At 42.1% G+C, this 26118-nt stretch overlaps 1 protein-coding gene across 1 annotated transcript in view; it reads left to right on the top strand.

The window, feature by feature from the left end:
* LIFR (LIF receptor subunit alpha) overlaps nucleotides 1–19148 on the top strand; it is a 68523-nt gene extending 49375 nt beyond the window's left edge. Inside the window, exons 14-20 of the mRNA XM_019650738.1 lie at nucleotides 1037–1216; nucleotides 3965–4066; nucleotides 4642–4809; nucleotides 8533–8694; nucleotides 9875–9968; nucleotides 11621–11699; nucleotides 12081–19148. Coding sequence (XP_019506283.1) covers nucleotides 1037–1216; nucleotides 3965–4066; nucleotides 4642–4809; nucleotides 8533–8694; nucleotides 9875–9968; nucleotides 11621–11699; nucleotides 12081–12704 — 1409 coding nt within the window. The 3' untranslated portion in view covers nucleotides 12705–19148. The remainder of the gene's footprint in view (nucleotides 1–1036; nucleotides 1217–3964; nucleotides 4067–4641; nucleotides 4810–8532; nucleotides 8695–9874; nucleotides 9969–11620; nucleotides 11700–12080) is intronic.
* The last annotated feature ends 6970 nt before the right edge of the window (nucleotides 19149–26118 follow it).

Genomic DNA, 26118 nt, shown 5'->3' with positions numbered 1-26118 from the left:
ACTAAACGCTTAAACATACATCAGTGATACAAATGACCCAAATCCATGGATTCAAGTCCGCATATAAGGTGGCATGTGCAGTTGCATAATTGGCCCTCCACATCGTCAGATTCCCATCCGAGGATTGAAAATACTCTTTGATCCACAGTTGGTTGAATCAGCAGATGCACAGCATGCAGATATGGAGGGCTGGGAGGACTACTTTGTCCTGTTACCATGGAAAATTCCCCTCTCTCTTTAGGCCATGCTGCCCTAAAGAACCACGTTAATTCCTCACTCCCAGCCGGGGGCCTTCCTTATCACCTGGGCTGGGATGCGGAACCAGACCTCACCATGGCCCCTTCCCCCTTCTCTCTGCGCCTCACCCCTCAGTCTTACACTGGCCTTGTCCAGGCTTTTCGCTGTCTGTACCCACACTGGCCATCCCATCCCACAGCTTTTCCAAATCATTTTCAGCAGATTCCTCCTATCTCTGCCCTGTCTCCAGGACCCCTGCAGCCCACGGGTATAGGGGAGCAGTTGTCCTGGAAAGGAACAGAGGGGCTGGGTCATGTCATCCATAGCATGTTATTGAGCTCCCGCTCTGTGCCTTCTATGCCAGGGCTGGGGTTGCAGGCACAGCCCCGTCTGCTCTCACGGAGCCCACACCGACGGTGGTAATGAGGGGAGGGACTCAACTACCCACTCGTACTCCGTACCAGCCTCCGGCCTGCCTCGCCTCTGGCCGTGCCTGCCAAGTCCCCTCTGGAGCCCTAATTCCCTCGGCCCCACCCTTCCAGGCGCTTGATCATGTCCCGGCCCCACTACATGACCACCTGATCCTAGGTGCTTTTTTATTACTTTGTTTCAGCTGATGAATTAATCTATATGTATGGGTAATTGCCATAGTTACAACAAAAAATAACAGCAACACAGAGTACGAGCACTATTTTCACATTTCTGTATAGTAAAGTAATTTTTATAACTCTTGGCCATTTTCATGAGATTTTCCTTATTATTATTAACACCAGTAAAATATCCTTTTCTCTTGTTGAAGATGATCTCAAAATAGAGCAGGCCGTTGGAATGGGACATGGGATTCTTCTCACTTGGAATTATGATCCCAACATGACTTGTGACTATGTTATTAAGTGGTGTAACTCATCTCAGTCTAAGCCCTGCCTTATGGACTGGAAGAAAGTCCCTTCAGACAGCACCCAGACAGTAATAGAATCTGGTAAGTGTGTCTCAGAGTTGTTCAAAATTTTTTTTTTTAAAAGAGCGACACATAGTGTGACTGGTCGCGGTGAAGGTGACCTTCCTCCCTTACCATTGGGCCAGGTGTGGATTCATTTAACTTTTCTGGAAGGTGGTTTGTGGCCTTATGTATGTGAAAGAATTCATATCCTTTGATTTAGTAATTACTTGTCTAGGAATTTATTCTAGGAAAAAATCAGAGCAACACAGGTTTACATCTAAGAATGTTCACCGCAGCATTATTTATGATCGTAAAAATTGGAAACCAACAAAATAGCAAATAGAAGAATGAGTCAGTTATGGACATCTATGAAATGGGGTGTCAAGTAGCACGAACCCTTGTGTGGAAGATTGAACCACCTGGGGAAATGCTCATGAAAAGGAGGCTGCAGAACTGTAAGGAGCATGGACTCTGTCGTCGTCCTTTTGCCTTTGCCCAGGGCCCAGGTTACTGAGGTCAGGGAGAAACTGAGAACAAAGGACTTGCACCCATTACCACTCTGCCTGATGTGGGTCAAGGGGGCATGGATGTGGCAGTGGGCATAGTGTGTGTGTGTTGGGGGGGGCGGGGGGACTGGAGGGGGGCAGTTCCCAGGCCCTGGGCCTCTTGGATACGATGCAGCCTGAAGCTTAGCCACAGCGGCACTGGGTAACCTACAGGTTAAACCAGCCTTGTCCCTTGGGGTTATCATCTCCTTTCCACTGTCGCTGTCCCTTCTGAGTACTTGGTGACGGTATTGTGTCTCCGCCCCTGGGAATTTTGGAGTGGGCAGCCTGCAGGTAGTGGGTAGTCACGTCCTTTCCCGCTCATGGCTCTCCTCATGATTAGTGAAGTCCAGGGGAGCAAGAAGCTGCTCACTGCTCTCTCCCAGGGAACAACTTCTACTCGTTTCCTTTTTCACCATCAAATGGTAAGGCTGAATCCCATTCATTAGATCACTACATGTGGGTTCCGATTATTTGTCAGTCCTACTTGGAACACAGCCAAACTCCTCCCGTGCGTGCGTAGGCGGCGAGGCAGTGCGGGCCCCTCCCCCTGTCCCCCAGCATTCGGCGCTTACCTGCGTGCCGCCTGTACCTTCCCGTTTCCTGCACCTTCCTCTTTCCTGCACCTTCCCTTGCGTTTCCCCCACAGGTAGCCACCTGAGCTTTACACTGGTCCAGTATCTTCTGTGTACTTTCTAATCCTTCCGTTCGTTCATTCTGGGCTTTGAGGGTAATCAGGTGGACTGGGGCAAGGTGGGCAGAGGGATGTGGAGCGTGTCAACTTAGATACAGTCTCTGGGATAGAAGCCTCAGATGTCATCTGTAGGTTGAGAAGGAGAACTCTCTCTGCCGAGGCGGATGAGCAAAGGTCCTCATGGCCGGGAGAAGTTAGGTAACTCGCTCAAGGTCGCAAAACTAGTATGTGCTAGCACCAGAATTCAAATTCAGTGCAATTCAAAGCTTTAAGAGGCTGGGGATTTTGTCTTTTATTTATTGCTGCTAGAATAGTGTGTGGCCAAAATAGGCACTTCAGTTTTTTCCTCATCCAGTCATCTACTCTTTCAGTTCTCCTCTTTATGACATCAAAACATGTTCCTATTGCTCTAACCCACTCAGGCTCTTTTCCTTTTTAGGCATCAGAACCCTGTAGAATATTGATAGACATAATTGAAACATAAAACTAAGTTCAGATTTACTAATGTACATGCAGCATAAAGTCATAACCTCAAGTGTACCTGTCTCCAAAGAAAAAGGTTCCAAAATGATGTTAGAGGTTGACCATCTCACTTCTGAGCCTGTAGATCACTGGTGTTCTGTGGGCACATAATTGGAGAGCTAGTGCTTTAACCACACGAGGAGACTTGCATTCCACAAATTGAATGCCATCCCGTATGCTGCCGTTTCCCACCCCCAGCAGTATGTTCTTCCCTGACCACCACTGCAGAGCTCCTAATTTCCCTTCAAGGCCCTGTTCAGTTGTCACTTCTTGGTGGCTTTTTTCCTTCCTTGTGGTGCCACTGTCAATGATAGGCCCCTTTAGTCTAACACACTGTGTGTTATGATTACACTTCTCTGCCAGCTTTCCAGGCCACACAGCCCATGTTATATCCACCTCTGTGTTCCCAGCATTTCACATGTGGCATTGTATTGATGAGGCATTTAAAAGGGGCTTTTTGGATTGAAGTTATATGTCTTATAATGTTTACTAAGTAGTGATTCTGTAAAGAGGAACAGACTCTAAGGCCTGGTTCCTTTAATAACTGAAGTGTCAAAATAGATTGGAAATTTTAGTATATGCTTTTTGGAGCAAGGAGAGAGCAGTGGTTGCTTTCCAACCCCAAACTAACACTAGTTAGAGGACTTTTCTGAGGCAGGATGTGGACCCGGGATGCGTCACTAGAAAACTGACCCTGGTCCAAATCTGGGAAGAAGTCATCATCATTGCTCGATTTTTAAGGAACAAAATCAAAGCCTTGATCACCATTTTTTTCCATCTTCAAGATGATATGTTATAATGCTAAACTTTTTATCATAATAGAAGTGAATTTGTTTAATTTTTTAGTCAACATTCAGTCTGAATATTTATCAATTTTAAAAATACGGATGTATTTTTTATAATAAGAATATATGTTTAAAATTAGCTTTGGAGATTTCAGAGTAAGTTATAAATTTGATATTTCTAAAATAGATATTCATAGTAATATATACTTATGGAAGTTCACTGATTGTGTTCACCCTGTAGATCAGTTTCGACCAGGTGTAAGATATAATTTTTTCCTGTATGGGTGCAGAAATCAAGGATATCAATTATTGCGTTCTGTAATTGGCTATATTGAAGAATTGGGTAAGTTAAATGGGTAAGTTTTCTTAGAGTTCAAGGTAACATGAGAAATTCTAAATTGACAACAATTAGGATTTAAAAATAGATTACATGGGATGTTTAGTTCAAGGAAGTAAAAAGAATTTGTATGATAAATTTAAAATTATTTGTGATTAGTTATTCTTGATTTGTTTAATGTTTATATTTCACAATCTTATTGAAAAAATTAAATCTTAATTTGGATGTCAAAAATACTTATTTTGTACTTACACAAATTTAGGTAACTATTAAATTATTCCAAACTTTAGTAAAGAGGGGAAATATAAATGAAGTCTATCTGAGTAGCCACTTAAAGATTTTGCGTAGGTTGCTTCCCTAGATTGGTGTTATGTTCAAAAGTTGTATTTTACGTTCTACATTTGTGTCTGGTTATTAGCTTCACAGCAAAAGTGTTTCTGATAATATCTGTGAAAGTTTATGATTAAATAGAGAATAAAGTTTTAATTCCAAGTTTGACTTTTTTTGAGGCTAGAAACATGCGTGTCTTACTCTGTATTAGTAAACTCTCCTGTAGCTGTTGACATTTTCTCCTTTTCCAGCTCCCACTGTTGCACCAGATTTCACTGTGGAGGATACGTCTGCAGATTCCATATTAGTGAAATGGGAAGACATTCCTGTGGAAGAGCTTAGAGGCTTTTTAAGAGGATATTTATTTTACTTTGAAAAAGGAGAGAGAGACACATCTAAGATGAGGGGTTTGGAATCTGGTAAGTAAATTACTAGAGCGAGTATAGTGCTTCTTCGACATTCTTCATTAATCATAAAAGAACAGGAAAGAAAGTGCTGCAGATTACTCTAATACTGGTTCCCAAAACTGAAAAATAGGGAAATGAAAATGCAGTCATTTTATGAATATGAGAATTTTAAGATTTTAGTGTGTGCTAAAGGATGGGTAGTCATTCAGAAATCATTTATTCTGAATCCTTTGGTTATAAGCCTTATAGGACAGAAACCATCTTTTACTGGTCTTGCATGGTCCATAACATAGCATCTTATGAAGGATACTTAAAAAAAAGTCTTTCTGTACTTAAAATAATGGAAAAGAAAAACTCAGAAACCCAAAGAATGGCTCCAGAGCCTCCTTTGTTATCTGACAAAAAGCTGTCCTCACAGTTAGCCACAGCCTTAAAGAGCTGGGAAACTTAACTGACTTGATGGGTTCGAGTGCATCCATTAGATCTTGAAAAGTACAGTCAATCCTTGACAACTGGTAAGTGTATGTCCAAAGAATTTAGAGAATTCTTAAATTTACAAATACAGAAATGTTTATGCAGACTTCTGGCTTTTCCTTAAGTTATGTTTCTGTTGGAGTTAGCTCCGTCTTATTCATAACTGCATAGCACAAGCGTATCATCGTTTCAGTTTGAGAGCTTTCATTCCCCTTAATGACCTCTCCTCAAAAGAAACCGTTTTAATTATTTAATGCTGGTCTGACAAGCAGAGAGCCGCATCGCCGTGCCAAGATGCTGACCAGGCATTTGCTAAGTCCTTCCAGAGAGCAGCTGCAGTAAATGTGTGTGTCCCCAGATCACTAAGTTCTGCGTTTCCTAAACCTTCAGCATTGCCTGTGGAGGAGGGAAACCCGAAATGAAATTCTATAAACATCCAGAGTCTAGTGTAATTTTCCTCAAATGCTCAGCAATTTTATACTTGAACCAGTTAAAATTCTAGCATCTAGACTTCCATTTAGACAGAGTGGATCGGTCACTAAAATCAGTAAAAGAAAAAAACAACAACAACAAAAAACGCATAAAGCCACAAAGACAAAGAGAACTAGAGAGGCAAGAGTACCCCTCAAAAAGAGGACTTAGACATTTGGGGGCTACTGGGAGTGGGGCAAATGACCTAGAGGAGTGGAGGATGATGAAATCTAGGTGGACAGTCAGTCGTCAGTGAGAAGTAATTTAATTCATTCTCCAGGGCTGGGATTGGAGGCAAATGGTTAGGATGGGTCTGGGCTGAACATTGGGGGTGATTGAAAGTCTGTAAGGAGCAGTCCTCCACCAGCTTCGTACAGCTAATGTGAATGCCCTCTGTCCTGCCTGAAGACAGGAGGTTTATTCTCTGGAGAAACTGAAGCAAAGAGCCTCCAGACGGGAACACCTGAAGCAGTATGATCTTCCCTCTTCCTCCTTTTCACCCAGCTAATTAGACATCTTTAGTGAGGCATATTTCTCTGGTCAAGAGATTAGAGGATCTTTCTGTGGGAAAAATAAATGGTTTCTGAGGAAAGACATAAAAGGTGCTGATGTTTGGGGGATTGTCCCAGTGAAAAGCTAGGAGTCCACCTGGCCATTCCCCACCAGACGTAAGTGAAGCCCACACACTGATAAACCCCACCCACGCACAGCAAGCCTCCCATGGGCCTTTGTGGCTCACTCTGAAACATGACTAGCAGCCAGGGATAACCACGTGGCTGAGAAAGCTGTTCAGAAATCAGAGGAAAGGGATTCAATGTGGAGAAACAGAGAAATTTAAAACAAAAAACAAGATTGTCCTTGCATCATTGAGATAAACCGTATTTATTGAAAAGACATGACACTTATAAAAAGTAAAAATCAGGAGACAGGTAAGAACTACTCAGAATTAAAAATGTGATCAGAAAAATGTTGAGGGAATTGAATAAAAGATAGAGAAATTAAATTGAAAATAGAGAAATTCTTCCCAAAATGAGACAAAGGCAGAGGAGGAAACTGGGAGTTAAAAGAAAGTTGGAGCATCAAAGACCTGCAGTATCCTGCTTTACCAGGCGTTCTGTCAAGAGAGAAAAGTGAAATGGAGAGAAGAAAATTTTCAGAGAAATAGCATTAGGAAATTTCCCAGAACTGGAAGACCTAAGTATATAGAGTAAAAGATCCCATTAAGTACACAGTAAAATAAATTAAGAAAAAGATTTATGCCAAGGTATGTCACTATGCATTTTAGAGCACCTGATGTATAAAGAAAAAGTCCTAGAGACAATCAGAGAAAAACAGCTCTTGTGCAAGGGGTCAGGAATAAGAATGATAGCAGCCTTCTCAACACACCAGATACTAGAAGATACCACCACAGATATGTCCTCAAAATACTGAGTAAAAATTATTTTCAACCTAAAATTTTATCCTTGGTCAGTCTCTCAAACAATATGAGAGTGGAATGAAGACTTTTTTAGACATGCAAGCCTGCCCATGTTTCCTTCCTCTCTGTACTCTTTCTCAGGAAGCTGCTGGAGGAATACATCGACATGAGGAGATAAGTGGGGCGGGAGTGCTAGCATGGCAGCAGCCTGGAAGGCTTCCAGTCCAGAGGAGATGCTCCAAGAAGGAGCCCCGGGAGGGCAGCAGGCAGGGGATGGGGGAGGGCAGCGGCACTAGGGCTTGGTGTGTCGGACCACATGGAAAATGGTATTGAATAGTCATTCGAGGATGTGGGAAGAGTTAGGAATTGGTACATTAAGCAAATGAGGATAAACATCAGTTATAACAACAGAAAAACAGGAAAGAAAACATAGTTCCAAGCATTTTGTCCTGGCAGTAATCCATATCTCTGTGATCACAGTAATATATACAGTGAATTTTCATGTTTCTGTATGAATGATGTTGGGGGGGAGAACAGGCAGTGGTAGTGTGAGAGATCAAACCATCTGCTTTGTAGGACATGAGTAGTGTCTAAAATTTAAAACTCAAGCACGACCAGTTTAGGTTTATTTTGAAAATTGGAAGTAAACATCCAAAGAATTTGATAACATGATTTTTAAAGTAGATGGCGGGCAAGGTGCTGGCAGGGAACTGCTCCCCTTTGGTCATCAGCCATTTAGCACGATGTAATTTTTTCAACTATTGTCTTATGTTGGTTAATATTTTAGAAGTAATTGTTTAAACAATTCTTTACGCTCCTTTTTGAAATGACTCAAAGGCCTCCTCATTCGTGTCTCATTTGAGGACTCAAATGCACTGCCTCTCTTCCTGAGTGGTTTGGAGTCATATCCATTGTATGTATTCTTGCTCCCCCGAGCCTCTCACTGGACTCAGTCAGGCTCGGCCTGAGTGACAGCGTCCCCTGCCTCAGTGGGTTTTGTTTGCAGCGATTTTTCATGCTCTTAATAACAGAGAGAAAAATGACTTGTATTGCTGCCTGTTATTTGCCAGGCAATATTTTAGAGGATGTTTATGCAAACCTCACACAGCCCTGTGAAGCAAGGTCATGTTATTCTATTTAATAGTTAGAGATACTCAGGTTCAGAGTGGTTTAAATAATAGGTCCAGATCACATAGCTACTAACTGGCAAAGGTAGAACTTGACCATGGCACTGGCTGGCTCCATGGGCTTTGGCCCTGGAATTGGCCAGCAGCTAGACTCACCTGAAAGGGACGTGGGTGTGACAGCTGTGAGTAACCATGTGTTTAAAATGATGTAGAGATCCGTAATTATATTCTTCACTTTAAAAATAGGTCGTTCTGATGTAAAGGTTAAGAATATTACTGACATATCCCAGAAGACACTGAGAATTGCTGATCTTCAAGGGAAAACAAGTTACCATCTTGTCTTGCGCGCGTATACAAATGGTGGAATGGGCCCAGAGAAGAGCATGTTTGTGGTGACAAAGGAAAATTGTGAGTTAAATATTGCCATTGAGGTGCTTTCCAACTGCATAGTGATTCTAGTGGTTTTCATTTATGTAGAACCCCCCGATTTGTTAATTTCACATTTTGTTGCATTTTATAATGGGTAGAAGGCAGTGATAAAAGGCCATGAGATGACTTCACATGTATTCTCATCAGTTATTTAAAGCTATTTCCTAATGAATACCTAGGAAATTAATGAATTAAGGATACATCTGAAGTCTTGCATTCTAAATTCATGTTGAATTTATGTAATGGGTCAACCAGTTTAAATTTTTTTGCCCTAATTATCCTGCAATTTTTAACATATCCAAGGAAAAGCAAAAGAACTATTCTAAAAAAAAAAAAAAACACCAAAAAAAAAAACCAAAAACATATTGGGCCGGCCAAGTGGCTCGTTAGTTAAGAGTTGGCTTGAGAGGGTGACCTCTGAGCAGCAGGGCCTCTGGTTTGGATCCCACATGAGCCAGTGACGCTGCACCCTCTACAGCTAAGATGGTGAACAACAGCTCGACCTGGAGTCTGTTCCCCTTCCTCGATTCCCCAATGCTGTTCCCTCCCCAGGTTCCCCAATTTAAAAAAAAATGTGTTAAGCACACCACTTATAAATTTGAGATAGAAAGTAGAGAAGAGTGATGGACTGGACCGTCTCGTCAATAGCAAAGGACTTTACTTTGGCCACGGGCTTATTCTCAATCCCTGAGTTGGTATTCATGCACACTCTTAAATAAAGGACCATGAGGATATGGTTCTCAACTGGGGGTGATTTTGCCTTCTCAGGGACACTTGGCAATGTCCGGTGACACTTTTGGTTGTCCTAACTGCAGATGCTACTGGGTCTGGTGGTTAGGAGCCCAGGGATGCTGCTAAACATCCTACAATGTCAGTGACAGCCTCCCTCTCCCACCCCACCCCCACACACAATAAAGAAATATCTGGCCTACAGTATCAGTATTGCCAAGATTGAGAAACCCTGCCCGAAAGAATTTAAGTGTTAGTATAAAAATTATTCAAATAGTTGAGGTTATATTTTAATAGTTTTTCAGTGTCCCTGGAGCAGTTGGATTTCTTTTTCTTTTCATCTAACAACTTAAATACCTTCTAGTATAAATTTATTCTATATGTCATACTAAAACTGGAGATTTTAATATTTACAATATTCTCTTTTCAGCTGTGGGATTGATTATTGCCATTCTCATCCCAGTGGCAGTGGCTGTCATTGTTGGAGTGGTGACAAGTCTTCTTTGCTATCGGAAACGAGAATGGTAATGTGCCCTGTGTTTACGCTTGCTGTTCTGTTCTTACGGGCATAGTTATTTAGTTTATGTTTAACAAATAAGTACCTTTTTTGGTTGAAGCTAATTAGTAAAAAAAGTACTCGTTTTAGAATTAATGTTGGATTTAATATTAGGTAAGAACAAAGTATATTATTTAAAGATTTAAAAGTTAATAAAGTTTAAGTATAAATTTTTCCCCTACTGTATTTACTAATTTAAATAACAGTTGTACTAAAAAAAATTACAAGTTTAAATATGACAATAGCTATATGCGAGATTAAGTATAGTTTAATAATTGAAATCTCAATGTCCTAGTGACCTGTTTAGAAAATCTGGTTATGTATTCATTTATTCAACAAATGCGAATGACTCCTCCTATGTGAAGAGAGATATAGTGGTGAACTAAATAAGCATGGTCCTTATAGACTCATAGCATACTGGTGAAGATCGGCATTAAACCCCTACCCATCCAATAAATACATGCTTACGAATATGAGTGGGTCCTAGGAAAAGTACCGGGTGCCATGGGAATAGGAATAACAAGGGGACAATGTCACTGGAGGTGGCCAGCCAAAGCTTCCCTGTGGGAATTCCATCTGAGCAGAATCCCAAAAGTTCAGGAGAGGAGAAAGAATGTTCCAGGAGGAGAGAATAACTCCTGTGAGGACCCAGAAACTGGAAAAAAGTTGACCTTATGGAGAAAGTGAGAACTGTGAGCCCGGGTGAAATCAGAGCGTGAGTGGCATGCGGTGGGGATGAGGTGAGGTGAGGTGAGCAGAGCAGAGACTCACGGGAGAGCGCGCCTCGTGATCAGCTGGCAGGAGCTTTCCTGGGCTGCGCTTTGGGCAAATGGCCGTGATCATGCATAACTAGTCCTCGCTGGCCTTAAAACGTCATCGTTTATGACAAAGACAAGAATGTATTCTCACAATCCTGGCTTAGAAATCAAAATAGCAATAATTAAGAACTATAGAATACCCTGTTTTGATGACCATATTCTCACTACCAAAAATCACATCTTAAAACTGATTTGAATACAAAAAAAAAGTAAAATAAGGAGAGAATTTGAAGTTAGAGCATTTCAAAATTGCATTAACAAAGCTTTTGTTTTTGTAGGAATTTCAAATAATAAAGTTCTTTTGAATAGTTGTAAATATATGACACTGAGAAATCTGGTTTTCATTTGTTTAGTTTCTGCTCAAGATGACTAGCTTCCTTTTTGTAATAGTCCAGAGCCTGTTAGGAGCAGTAGAGAACTGCATGATGCACATGTGTTCCCTGAGTGATCGGTCCCATTTGCAGCATGAACGTTTAGTGTGTGGGAGCAACACTTGTATTTTACTTTGCCTGGATAGCACAGGCACCATTTGAATTCTTTGCTTTCTATTTTCATAAGATACAGAAGATATTGTAGTTCTAGAAATAGAAGTAGTGTTTATTGTTTTCAATTTGGAACGCATTGTATAGAAAGCTTTAGCAAATGATTACACTAACAGTGATCTTCCATTTTTCTCTCATGTTTATTAAAATATTCTTGTGTCAAAGTAGTGTCAAAGTAAGCCCCATGATTTATTAACTATTTGTTATCTAATTGCTAATCTTAATATTATTAAATATACTTAATCATTCTTTATTTAAAGGATTAAAGAAACCTTCTACCCTGATATTCCAAATCCAGAAAATTGTAAAGCATTACAGTTTCAAAAGAGTGTCTGTGAGGTAAATCTTTATTTTTTTATATTTATCTTTGAAGTACTGGCTTTTTTTTTTTTAGTCTTTTGTGAAAAGTTTTTAACATGCAAATGTCATCCTAAGTAATATATATTGAAAAAATAAGTGCTCTAATATCTGCTGAATTCCTAAAATTATTCATTTTAAATCACTTGTACCATGCTCTTTTTCCCCACTACTATCAATAGCAAGAAAACTATTAATATGTAGAAAAACTAGCTTTGCTCTAGTGTGCTCTACAGAATAGTAGAGAGAAGTTTTTACAAGCAGATGCAAAAAAATGTACAAACTAAAGCCCCTTTTTGTAGGAGGGGCATTGCAGCAACTTTTAGTGCTCTCTTTAATCTCTGTTTTATGATTGATTTCTAGGGAAACAGTGCTCTTAAAACACTGGAAATGAATCCATGTACCCCAAATAATGTCGAGGTTCTGGAAACTCGAACTACAGTTCCTAAAATAGAAGACACAGAAATAATTTCCCCAGTCGCCGAGCGTCCAGAAGATCGCTCAGATGCAGAACCCGAAAACCACGTAGTTGTGTCCTATTGTCCACCAGTCATCGAGGAAGAAATACCGAACCCAGGAGCAGATGAAGCTGCAGGGACCTCGCAAGTCATTTACATCGATATCCAGTCCATGTATCAGCCCCAAGCGAAACCCGAGGAAGAGCAAGAACCTGACGCCATGGGAGGGGCAGGCTACAAGCCCCAGATGCACCTGCCCATTACTTCCGCCATGGAAGAGGCAGCTGCAGACGATGACTTAGACAAAACTGCTGGCTACCGACCTCAGGCCAATGTCAATACGTGGAACTTAGTGTCTCCAGACTCTCCCAGATCCACAGACAGCAACAGTGAAATTGTGTCTTTTGGAAGCCCGTGCTCCATTAACTCCCGACAGTTTTTGATTCCTCCTAAAGACGAAGACTCTCCTAAATCTAATGGAGGAGGGTGGTCCTTTACAAACTTTTTCCAGAACAAACCCAACGATTAACAGTGTCCCCTGTCACTTGCATCTGCCATCTCAATAAGCTCTCATTGCTAGTGTTGCCGCATCAGCACTGGGCATCTCGGAGGCATCCTGTGAAGTATTGTTAGTGAGGTGGATGGACTTCACTATGTGTGAGTTACACTAAAAGTGTTAATGTGCTTTTAATGTAGTCTGAAAGCCAAAGTGTAGTAACGCAGAAATTCAGTCCACACAACTCAAGATTTGGAGCTATCAGTGATTCGAGCCAAAGAATTCCCACGTTCTCTACCTTCAAGAAGTGCTTCAGGCCTAATTCTGTCCAGCCCGTACGTGCAAAACTAATCCCCCAGCCGCTGTGTTCTGTTTTGTCATTAATGGTTTTCTCGTATGTACACTTTATGGAATTGCAAGCAGATTTGCAGGCAAGGGAGGAAAACGTCCGAGTAACAGATGAGGTTGATTTGCCTGACATTTGCTCCATTGGATGAAAACCAAGCACAGATTTTAAAACTTTTAACATTATCCTCCTCTGTCCACAGCATTTACAAAAGTTAATATAATTTTTAATGTAGTGACAGCTATTTCGTGTTTTGTTTGATAAAGTATGCTGATTTCTGGGCCTACTGTATAATGATTATCCAACAGTTTTCTCAGGGGTACAAACTTGGAAAACGAGCATAACACTGAGCAGCCCAAATCACAATCGTCTTTTCTTGCTTTGGTAGGTTTTCAAACCTCTGTTATTTTTTTAACTTTTATGCTAGCTTCCCATATCACAGTTGGTTGTCCTAATATTTAAAACTTAAATTTCTAAGACTATAGATCTAAGTTGTTGTTTTAAAAAATCTGGGTTATTTTTTGTTCCACAGTGTCAGTTGTATAAATCCATGAGCAAACTCAGTATTATTCATAAACCTGTAATTCCAGTGACTTACTGTATAAGACGACTACTAAACAAGGTCTAGCCACATTAGCTATCTGTATGGTTCTCATTGGCTTCAGTTCCTCCCGAGAAGACCACGCCATTGAGCCCCGGTCCCCCAGGCAGTGTGATCTGTGACACTTGTAGCCGATGTCCCTCCTGATCGTTCATCTTAGCAGTTCCTCTCTTAAATGATCATCAGTCCAGACTATCTGATCCAATCCTCCAAATTGGAAACATAAATGAAAAAGACAGTGCTTCTCACAGGAACAGTTACTCAAGGGCTATTTTATATGAAATGTCATGAAATCAGTCAGACTCAGTGGGCGGACCTTTGTAAAGGTGTTGCAGTTGCTCTCTCTGTAAGCTGCCCAGGGTCCTGAGCCTCACAGCATCCTCTGCCCACCCTTGGTTTTCATAAGTGATGTCTAGAACAAATGTGGTTCTTAGAAAAGCAGATGAAAAACTACAAAGTGTATCTTATATTGTCCTTGCCCTCAGGTTGTCTATGCATTTTGTCTATTGATAGTTATGGCAAGAGTACTTAAAAATTTGAAATAAGTCAAGATATGCCTGTTTTGTTATCATAAGAAGTTCTGTAATTGTGCATAATGGATCAGTTGTTTTTTTTCTAGCTCGTAACTATCTTTATAAAAACCATGTTGTAGGTGAAAGCCACAGGGTGACAAAGGACAAAATCTATATAGGTACTTTGTTTATGAATCCAGATTTTAACTGTTAGAATTCAGCGCAGTTCCTGAGCTTCATGATATATGGACATGTGGAATGAAACAGAATTAATTATGTACACAAATAGTATATTAAAACTATATATAATAGCTCATAGAAATTTTCAACAGTGAAACCTGTGTCAAGCCAGAGCCGTCCCTAGCAGAGTTTGCTGTCACCTTATTTCTCCTCCTGGGCTCCTTCCTTAGCGTCTGCCCGACACGCTCACACCTGGAGCTGCCTTCCCTCCCTGCCCAAGTTGGTCACAGCTCCCGTCTTGTCCCCAGCTTATGCCTTGTTCCCCTACAGGTTCTTTACTTCATCTCTCTAAGATAAGTGTTGGCTAAGGTAAAGGTGTATGGGTCTAAATGACACTAAACTGAGATTATGGGAAAAGACCAGAAAAGGTCTTTTATGAAATACATAAATATGGGAAAATAAAAACGCCATCAATATTTACGTATTTCAACTGTGACCATCTGGATCTCGTGCGCTTCCAGCCTATGTGAGGACTCACGTGTTTGGCTAAGGTGACTGTCACTGGGGCTCTTGAGTCCTTTCACTCGGTCCAAGACTTCACTGCTTCTTCTGTATGAAAAAGACTGAGTGCTGTTCACCTGTCCCCTGCTTCCAAAGGTCCATCCCCAGTGCTCGCCGGGTTAATGAGAGGCAGAGCACTGCTCCGTTCGTCTGGGCACGCTCCTTGTAACTCACTCGATGCCTAGAAGAAGGTGGTTCAGGTCTGGGGCCACAGCAGGTTCCTTACCTTTCCCCACTGAACTGAAGACAGCCAAGGCCCGCTGTGCAGATCGGAAGTTATAACTCCCTTTTATTACTCCTAAACAGGGCAAGAGAAGGGGGAGGAGGGGCAGAAAGAGAAGACAGCCTTTGTCACATACCTGGTGGTTTGTGGCACTGGAGACACTGGCAGATGTGGTGCACTGCTTGTCAGTGTGAAAGGCGGTCCCCTGGGGAACGGGGAACTACGGGCTAGTGAGAAGGGGAGGCTTGATGTGTTCCCTCCAGCCCTTCCTGCCTGGGAAGAGGATTGGGAAATCCTTTCCTCAACTGAAGTCCAAGCATTGGTTAGAAAATCCTAAATGCCTGAACTGGAATTATGTTCCACTGCATATGTGGAGTAGTAGTACATAAAGAACACATTTACACATCTCTTATAAGCCAATTTCAAGTTAAGCTTCCCTTGTGAGGAATGGAGACCCTGGCAGTCATTATGACTGGATTTCTCTTGTGAGTGGCCCTCGTAAATAAATAACCATATGAAAATATTCTTAGAAGACTTAGCTAGGCTTTTAACATTAGATAGACCTTTCTCATGATATATTGCATGGATTAATACCCATGTACAATGGAAGTCTTCAGTGCGTTGAACCTGTAGAAGCCTGGATTTGAGATTGTGGCCCCACCTATCTTGACAGTTGAACCATGTGTTTATGTGCTTAAGTGACAGAGGTGCTGTGATCCTGCAGCTCAGACCCAGAAGCAGCCATTTCGCAGAACAGTTTAAGGGCAAAAGTGTCATTTTCCATACCAGCATTACTTTCATGGCTCATGGATCTGAAGGATTACTTTTAGAACATCTAGTCCTAAACACTGTGGCAAAAGTCACATTCTTAGCTTCATGCAGCTGGTATTCTTGTGGGAAATTAGTCGTAGAATTTCTTAATTGTCTTCATCCATATTTAAAGAACATCACTGCCCTTTCAGTATTTGAATCATAAGATGTAGTTTAGTGAAGGAGATCAAGGAATATTTTCTTCCAAAGGGAATTTGAAATCAATTTTAGGATATTTTGAAGTTCAAGCACTCCCTAACATGTCCATATGCGGAAAATATCATTTCCAAATTTCTACTGCTCAGGCATATAATCTGAGAAGACTTTTTACTTGTTTATTTACTCTCAAGTAATGTTTGTTGTTTTCTGTTTTGAACCATGTTAAAAATATGTATTTCTTTTATGAAATTTTTTTTTATTTTGAAAGTATAAAATTGGGCAATTCAAGAGTAAAATGCAGGATCATTAGCTAATTACAAAGTCTAGGCATCTAGTGGAAGTCCAGTGAGTAATTTTGTATTGACAGAGTGCCGTCCCAGGCTGCAGACCCACCGAGTTTTCCTGAAGGGTGGTGTATATCAAGATGTAACTTGTGTAGACCTGAGCCTGTTGGCCCGAAGATTCATTACTCTACAAGTGGCTCCACAGTTGGAGTGAAAATTTCAGGAAGACTCATGCAAAAGCATCACTAGATATCGTATTTCGCCCTAATTTTAAGTGTTCATAGTTTCTTTGTATTGGGTGGGTATACAGATTGGGACATGCTTGTACCAACCAGCATGCATTCTAGCAAACCATACCATTCATTGATGTGTGAATTTAATTGATTGAGTACCCATTCTTTTGATAAACTTTTGGAAACTTTTTTCCAAGCATTTATTTTAAAATGGAATTTCCTGGTAAAATAAAGTATCATGGCACCACGCCCATCTTATTTTTTATATCCAGAAGAAAATTTTTCACACAAGAAATGATTTGTGGCCAAACTTACTGGAAATGCATCTGCAGACATGACCTTAGAATATCATTGGAAATTACTTGGTTTGAATTGGGTCTGTGTCTGTCTTCATGGAGTATGTATCAGTGCCGGTATGGAGGATTAAGAACAACATTCTATTAATATGTCAGGCTTTCTTGTGTGTGATAAAAATTTAGGGGATGTAGTTTGATGTAGAACATATCCAAATCTGTATAATTATGATATTGAGTTATGACAAGATTCTATTATTTTTAACCACGAGTAGTGCTTGTTTCTCCCTTTATTAGGAATGTTAATATTTTGGATCATAAGTGTCCTAGTTATAATCAGAATTTACCTATGCAAGACAAATTCTAACTGCAACATTTTTATGAAAATTAAAAGTAGCATTTTAAGAGGGAATCCCTCTGAATTTTTTTTTCTGTGCAAGTGCCTAGCTGAAGAACCATAGAAACAGTAAATTCGAAAGCTTTTAAATAAACTATAACTAATTGAATATTAACCAATTACAAAGCAGGAATAACTTATATTGCTTTTTGGTTGCTATAACTGAATACCCTAAAAACTAAGAGATGTGAATGGGGAAAAATTAATATTTAATTGATAATGGAATTGATTTTATTACATTTACATATCTCTCCTAAGATGTCTTTGCAGTAGCCAATCAAAACTAAAAAAAAAAAAACAAAAAAAAGAATACGTCATAGACCTTATGCTGCAGTTAAGCCAAAAATACTTTGTACACCTCTGAATGGCTCACTTAAAAGTATTGAATTCTTTTATGTACTTTAAAATGTACTTCCCTTTAGAGTTATTCCATTTTAAATGGGTAACTTCCAATTTCTGAACCTAACTATTTTTCCTAAGCATTCCAGTGGTGTATTCTTAAAGATCAAAAGATTTCTAGGTGGTAATACAATTTGCATGAAGACATGGACAAGTTAACTCTTAGGTTTAACATTAGTATTTTTGCAGTTGATCATAGAAAACTACTGAATAATGATTTTCATAATTTTTTTCAAATATTCTGCCCCCAGTTTGATTCTAAATACTTTTCCCCATTATTTATGATATATCCTTCTATTTAATTTTTTTTTCTTCCAACATATGTTTAGGAAAAAATGTGAACACATTATGAATAGTCGGAGACAACACACAAAAAGAAACCCTATTCAGTCTATTGTTGTGGAAGGGTAGTTATTATATGATACCCTGGGATTTGTTTTATCCTATTACCCCGCCCCCAACCAAAAAAAAAAAAAAAAGAAGAAGCAGCATAGCTTTTCCTTAAAAACATTTCAAATCAGAAAATGCTTGAAAAAGATTGGCTTGGATAGCAAGACATCCTAAATTTGAGATGTCACCACCTTAAAAAGTATGTTCAAAGGTCAAATCATTTTCAAATACTCAACCCTTTTAGTGGGAATGTGTTACTTTTTATTCTCTTTCATTAGCTGGCCATAATTTCTTGTAAAATTTCCTAAAATTACCATTTTTTTACTTTCAAAATTGCATTATAGTGAATTACTGTTTACAAAATACACATACTGTGAACAGATAACAAGTTTCTGTCTTCTATAAGGTTGTTTGTAGAATGAGGTTTTTTTTAAGGGGATGTTATATGTTAAGTGTTTTCAGTTTCTTTTTTTTTATAGATGCTAGCAACTGTTTACTAATTTTTGTATGGTCAGGTATGTGCAAATGTAGCTGAAAGAGAAACTGCAGATCTAAAACTTCCCCTTTTCATTTCTTGAAATATTACCACTACATACCCTTTTTCTTAACCTGAATGATCAGTTGTGATGTTCTGTATCTAAAATGATACTTAAATCATATAAGGAAATATTTAAATACTATACACATACAGGAAGCAAACTATGATTGTAGTATATTTGTGTGGTTCAGTCTAATTCGCGGAATTCTGAGTTATGGAATAAAACAACTCTACTTAAAGTGATAACAACTAAAGTATTTTTGCCTTGTGAAAATTTGGAGATTATGTTACTCTTAGAATGGAAAATTTGGCCATTTTATATCATTGTATAATTTCACAATTTAGTTCCATATCTTTTGGAAAACATGGTTATAGCAAAAACATAGACTATAAATAACCTATTACTAAGATACCTTAAATGTAAAACTAGTATGCTTAGCTGTTAACTCTTAAAGATGTTACTTATGTCTGTTTTTAAAACATGCATGTATTTAACAATTTTATCATAGTATTGTCATGGAAAAAAAATAAATATATTTTCTTATAACTTACACTGACAGATATGGGCATTATTGTTTGTTTTTTTTCTTCTTCCTGTTTTAGGCACTTAGGAAAAGTGGCTTCTGCATTGTTAACACTTTTGATTCTATCCCATAAGAATCACACTGGTGGGGGCAGCTGGTTAGCTCAGGTGGTTAGAGTGCAGTGCTGACAACACCAAAGTTTCCAGTTCAATCCCCACATAGGCCACTGAGCTGCGCCCTCCACAACTAAATTGAAACAACTACTCGACTTGGAGCTGATGGGTCCTGGAAAAACACACAGTTCCCCAATAAAAATTTTTTAAAAATTAAAAAATGAAAAGAATCACACTGGTTGTAAAGTGGGCACATAGGGCTATAACTAAATTTTTAATATTTTAATACATTGCTGTGCCATTGACACCTTTTATATGTTTCTTTAAATTGATACTTATTAGAAAAGTTAGCATAAAAATTATCAAATAGTGGGAATCTGACATAAGATAAATAATAAATACTGGTCCTTAAAAGTATGGTTTTTAATTTATTTCCTATGACGATACCCTAAACATTTCTGGAGAGCCTAGGAATATATCAAAATTGTATTGCGACTTACTGAATTTGGAAGCACAGGCATTGATTCAGCAAAACCTCAGTCGTAAAGTATGAATTGATCTGAAATAGAATTTCATAAGGGTCTGAGAAGTTAAGTCTTTAGTCATGTGTAGCTTCCATTTACGGAGAGTAACAGATAAAGCGAGTGGGCTTGGATTTAACCTGGAGAAACTAGACCAATTTTAAATTAACTGTGGAACACGTGTTAGCATTTAAGCACCAAAAGAGCTCATTCAGGTGCTCCATCCTGTAGGGACAGCTCAGTGCATAACTTGTTTGCCAGATGGTGAATTCTGGAGCCAAAATGTATAGCATCATCAACCCTCAGAAAGAGAAGAATGTGATTATTAGGGGAAAGAAAAACAGATGTACGAGTAATCGTTTTTTAATGTACAGTATTCTATACCACACCAAAATATTAGTTTACAAGCTCATGTTCTGTACAAAAGAGCTGTGTAAGAATGGTTTTGAAAGGCCTATAAATTCCATGTATGCCCCTTCCCCTAGAGTGACTCACAGTAAAATTGAATTAGAAGTATTCATTCAGTCTGCGAGAACCAGGGCAGTTGAAGTAACAAGAGATGCCTTGAAATGATTTGGGATTAAGTGGGAGCTGATTTTATCCCGGATGATTAGCCTCAGATTAAAGAGACAAGAAAAGCTTTTGAGGATGATTTTGATAAAAACCGTTAAGTAGAAATGTTACCTCTCCGCAGCTCTGAGCACAATTCTGACGCTTTGTGTATAAGGAGTTGAACAGTGTCTGAGTTGCCCTGCATCCACAGAGCGCAGCAGTGTCTGCCATGTCACAAGCGCTTGATAAAAAAACAAAACAAAAACAGCTTCATGTGTTTCTCTAGATGTTAGAAATGCGTTATTTTACAGAGGGGTGATCTGCCTGTGGAATAGTCTCCAGCTGTGGAAAGACGGCAGTCCTGTCGAACTTGCAGTCCTTGGAAGAGGAACGGAGTCTCCCTGCAGTGGCCTAAGGCAGCGCCTTCCCCAGGTGTGGGCCATCAGGCTTTGTTCAAGGTAGATGCTCAGTGCAGTTACCCTTGCTCTCCCTTACGGAAATTGGCCTTCATCCTCTTATCTCACTGACAACAAGGCAGATGGGGGATACATGGGCTTTATCTCCAGCCCACCTGCCGCCGCCACCCTCCTCGCCTCCTCCCTACCTTGAAATTGATTTCATTCTCTCTGGGTTAGGTTGTCTGTATCCTTCCAAGTGACAATTTGCATGAAAAAGTGATCCATTCCTGTTCCCACCTCTCATGGGTCAGTTGCATATCTGTGCCTGTAGGAGGAAATCTTTGCCCAATCTCTCACGTATCTACTTGGTGGGTAGCTGAGCCCTGGTACATTCCACAGGCTACACTGGGCTGTCGTCTCCTGCTTCTCCCACCTCCATCTCTCCCCTATACGGAAAACTTTGTTCTCTCAGGCCAGAGGTCCCGCAAAGAGCCGGGCCCATGGTTCCAGGCTCCTCCAAGGTTCCAGCCTTACAATCAGAGGGCAGAGCACCCTTCCTCCTAGCCCCCAGTGAGGATTCTGATTGGCCTGGCCTGTGTCACGTGCCCCTCCCTGGTCCAGTCATATGGCCGGCTGGAGGTTCCATTCAAAGGCTACTTTCACAAGAGCCATGTATTCGAGTTGGAGGAGGACCAGTCATCCAAAAGAAGGGGGGCAATATTCTGAGTGGGCAAAACAAAAAATAGTCATTACAGGCTCACTGAAGAAAAACTAGAACCTAGATAAAAGGGAAAAAATCACAATCTTCTTATGCAGCGTTAGCTATGTTTAACATTTTCCTTTTTATCCTTTCAGACATTTTTCCTATGTCAATGTTTGTATATAGGTACATGTATTTTCATACATACGTATGTTATTAATGTATTAACGTATGTAATTAAGACCATGCAGCAAGCCTCGTCACCACATGCCTCTCGCCTCCACAGCGCTTGGTCTGATAGTCCCTTTCTTCTGCCTCTGCGTTTCTCCAGCCAGTTTCCTAACAGGACTTCCTGCAGCTAATCCCCTGGCCTGGTGCCAGTTACTTTTGTTTCTAAATGAGTGTATATGAGCGAATTTCTTGAGCTTCCCTGGCCTTCCTCCTCAGAGACATTCCAATCCAAGTCTTCTTTTAGCCAAGTCGGAGCTGCAGCCCCTTAGTACTAAGCTGTCCAAGGAGGCCATAGCTCCTGGCTGCGTCCTGGCTAGGAGGTGGGCAGCTGAGACCATACGGGCGGCCATACCACATGTTTGGAGATCTCTGTGCCTTTGTAAACCATTTGGACCTTGAGCAAGTCAGAGAGAGACAAAGATAGACAAATAGAAAAGCAGAGACCTCATCCCAAATGCTGAGACATCGTGTTCCTCTCAAGTCTTTCCAGGAAAAGACAAATGCTCCCGGGAGCCATGCACTTTCTAGGACAAAGATGTCTCCGCATCTAGGGCAAGCAGGCAGAGGAGAGAGGTAGGGAGCTCTCTCTGCTGTCAGCCCTGTGCCTTCAGTTCCTGGCCTGACCTGGGGTTAGGCAGAGGCCCAGGGGAGCACACTGCTGCTTGGAAATAGTTTGTAACAACTCCCCTGAGTGCTGGAGGTTATTTCTGGAGGAGAAGGCAGGAGAGAGAAGGGCAAACGCTTCAAAGGCAGCCCTCATTGTCTGTCAGGGGGGGCCCTGAGTCCCACTTTGATGGAGCGGCTCTAGTCTCTACTTTCAGACATGTTCAACCCAGAGCCCTTGCAATAGAACTTTGGAAGAAGGCAGATTTGAAGCTGTGACAAGAAAGTGGCGAGCAGACGCTAGGGGACTAGCCTGTGCCCAAACCATCACCACCCACCCCCGCCGGACTACCCCACCACTAACGGCTAACCTGAAGGAGCCCCAGAATAACACTGAGCAATCCTACGTCCTTGGGCAGGCTGCGTCTGAAGGTTGGAGTAAAAGAGAGTGAAGCATCATGGTTGTGTCCTCGTGGCAGGATCATGGCGGGTCACCCGGTCTTCCTGGCGTGTCTTCCCAAGTAAAACATGCTGTGCCCATCTGCTCTGGCCGTCATCAAAGGAGGGCTGTGATTAAGATCCAATATGTGAACACTCTGAACGTGAGGTTAACGTGCATTCACTCCCAGGGTCTAACCCAGAAGCCAGCCCGTGTGTAGAGCTGGATTTGTCATTTTGCTGCCTGAATATTGCCACCTGTAAGCTGGAGCTTCCTAACGATGGCCTGTCAATTCTACCAAGACCCACCAGCTTCCACACCCTCAGACCTTGTGCTTCATGGCTGAGGTAGGGCCGCGTATATCCCCCTTCTGTGTTTAGCGTGTCCCGCTTGTGATGCCTGACCCCATTCTCCAGTTTGGGGAATAACTCTGGGGGAGGGGGGCTGAAACAGCACAAATCCCTTGTTTTGGATTCTGATTCTGATGCCACGCTGGCCTCCCTCTCCGTTCTGGGCTCCTTCAGGGTGATAGCCCTAGAGCATTTCCTTCCTGCTTTTGATAAGCTAATCACACACCTTTCTCAGCTAAGGGACTGGGCTCTCCAAGGGCACACCTCTTTTCCCATCTCCACCTTGAATGGGAGCTACTTTGTGTTCCTGGACTGGGCCAGAGCCGGAAGAGGCAAGAGTGGGAATGGGTAGCTGCTACTGCTTTGTCCGAGCCCCTCTCCGAAAGTCGTCATCACCTTTCCAGGTGGAGCTGGAATTCTCTGCCTTTATTGCCTCCGGCAGCTGGGCCTCTGCAGGTTGCCCCTTCAAGCTTCCCTCCCAGAGAAGAACAGCCTTCTGGGTTCAAGGGTTAGCTGTCAGAGTTCTGAGAGGGGCCGGGAGCCCCTCCTACTCTATTCTTCCTTTGGGAACTCTCAGTGCTAAAAACAAGCTTTCTGAGAACCATATTTTTCTGGGTTAAAGGTGAAAAATGCAGTCTTTCCTCCAAGTGGAAAGACTCGGCCTGCCAGCTCTGGGCACATTTCCGAGATCCTTCCTCCCACTCGGGGAGGAGGCAGCTCCTTGCAAGGGGGAGAAGTGGAGGGACGGCGCAGAGGGAAGTCGGAAGGAAAGCACCAGTTACACTGAAACCAGGGCTGTTAGTTAAGGAAACCGGAGGGCCTGTTTGTTTTGGATCGGGCCTGGAGGCTGGAACAGGACTGGGTCAGGAAATGAAAGGCACAGAAGAGGGTGGAGAGCAGGGCAACCGTGCAGAGCGGTGCCTGACAGGGCCCGGGCCATCAAGCTGCCGCCTCACGAGCTTCTGGGGCAGTGCGGGGCGCACAGAAGACACCCACAGACCTTCCTGAGAGAAATCCCATGGCTGGACTTAGAGGAAACATATGGAGTTGTCAAAGTCAGTTTTAATAGGAAGAGCAAGAACAGTCCCTTCCCTCGCCCCACCCTCTGGCCCTCTTTGCTTAGAATGCATGGGAAGCTCTGGGGACTTTTCTCAGATCCTGACTGTGGGACAAAAGCCTTTCAGGAACCGATGCTTCATGACATCCTTCCTGGGCGGGACAGGGATTGCGTTAACCTCTGAGCTCCGTGGCTATTCCTAAAACCTCTCCCTGGAGCCTGGAGCCCAGTCCTCTCCAACCTGCCTCTCAACAGAGCTGCTCCCCAAAAGCCCTGCATGGATCCCACGCCCCTGCTAGCTCCTCCTCCTCAGCATCACAACACTGCCAAGTGTCAGACAACAGGTGGAAGAATAAGGGAGAACAGAGAGGCAGCGGATGAGGCTGGAGGAGGGGCGAATGCTGCCCATTGGACCTGGCCTGGCTGGGCCGGTCCCAGAGAATGTCACAGACCCTGTCCCTCCTCCCCCAAGGGTCTCTGCAGAAGACCTGTTGTCAGAGGCCAGCTCATATTGCACCACTTCTCCCAACAGCAGACGACTTGCTGTGGTGGATTGATGACATTAATGGCCCTGATTTTTCACCCTCCCTGTTTCGATGCCCTTTGCCAGGTGACTTAGCCATTCTCATGATGGAGGTGGAGCCTATTTCTTCATCTCTTGAATCTATGAACTTTGACTAAGAGTATATAGCAGGCACGGAGCAGTTCCGAAACTAGACTATAAAAGATTTTACAACATCGTCGTGTGAAGGACATGCCAGGCTAGCTCACCAGTCCCAAGAGGAGAGTGAGAGCCTCAGAGAACAGGCTCAAGTCACCTCACCATCCCAGCCACGGCCATCCTAAATTAGCCAACTGCCTCCCCTGTGAACGAGTCCAGCTGAGGCCAGGGGAAGTGCCTAATCAAACCCAGTCAAGATCGGCAGAGCTGCCCAGCCAACTACCCAGGCATGTAAGTAATAAATACTCGTTCCAGGATGCCACTGAGGTTTTGTGGTTGTTTGTCATGCAGCAGTATTATGGTAAGAGGTAGCAGAGACACTCAGAGAAAACTGGGAACCCACAAACCGGGCTGAGCGCGTCTCAACTCCCATGCTCTCTGAGCTCAGGTCTGATCGCTTAGCTTCAGGACAAGGTTTTTATCCTCACAACCACCTCTGCTATAAGCTCCTCCCACACCTCCTGGTTTTTGTCCACTGAGAGGGTGAAAGAGCCTTGCCCCTGGCTTGCTCTTACTCTGTTCTCCTACCCTAGGCCTCCCACATCGTCGGTTCCTCTGGAGCTGAGGTCCCCATACCCTGCTGCCCTCGCACCAGCAAGATCTCTGCTGCCCTGAACCCATCACTGTGTCACTCCTCCCCTTGTAGCCCCTCCTGCATCCCACCCAAGTTGGTGGTTCAGAATCTACATCAACTGCAACGCACGCCCCAGCCCACAGCCCTGGGTCATTGCGTTTTCCCCTGGATCTCACTGGCATGAAATAACGACTCATCTATAACACAACTCTTCTGGCTGCAGCTCAGCTGGATATTTTGCTAAAATCACAAAGATATTTTTGGCTGGGGGGTAATTGATTCAAAATGTGCTATAAAAGCAACTCTATTATTTCTTGGGAAGCACTGGCTCTAGCAGTTTCTGAGGAAAAGACAGTGAGGTTGAGGGGGTTTGGGAGGTGGTGAAACCCACTTTCTACCATGTGGCTCTTCTCCAAACTGCACGCACAAGAAGACATATGCGGGAGAGGACGAATTATTATTGTCGTTGTTGTTACCATTACTCCCCTGGGAGGGAGGATCCTGGTCATCAAATGGTCCGAAAGACAGGAGGCAGTTAAAGCAGAAGGTGAATGTCTCTAGTTTTTTATTCATTTTATAGAATCCCTAATGTGCGTAAAACTGCGCTTTGCACAACGCTCAACGTCTTTGCTGAATGAATGCTGGACAAACAGGAGTGGAGTCCTGACTGGGACTAATTATAGACTCTTCTATGAGTTGGGTCATATTTCCCTGCTCTTTGGGGGCAGCATTCATCTC

The sequence above is a fragment of the Hipposideros armiger genome, unplaced genomic scaffold (assembly GCF_001890085.2).
Source record: "Hipposideros armiger isolate ML-2016 unplaced genomic scaffold, ASM189008v1 scaffold_146, whole genome shotgun sequence".
Classification (NCBI taxonomy): Eukaryota; Metazoa; Chordata; class Mammalia; order Chiroptera; family Hipposideridae; genus Hipposideros; species Hipposideros armiger.
This window is presented reverse-complemented; position numbering and strand designations above follow the sequence as displayed.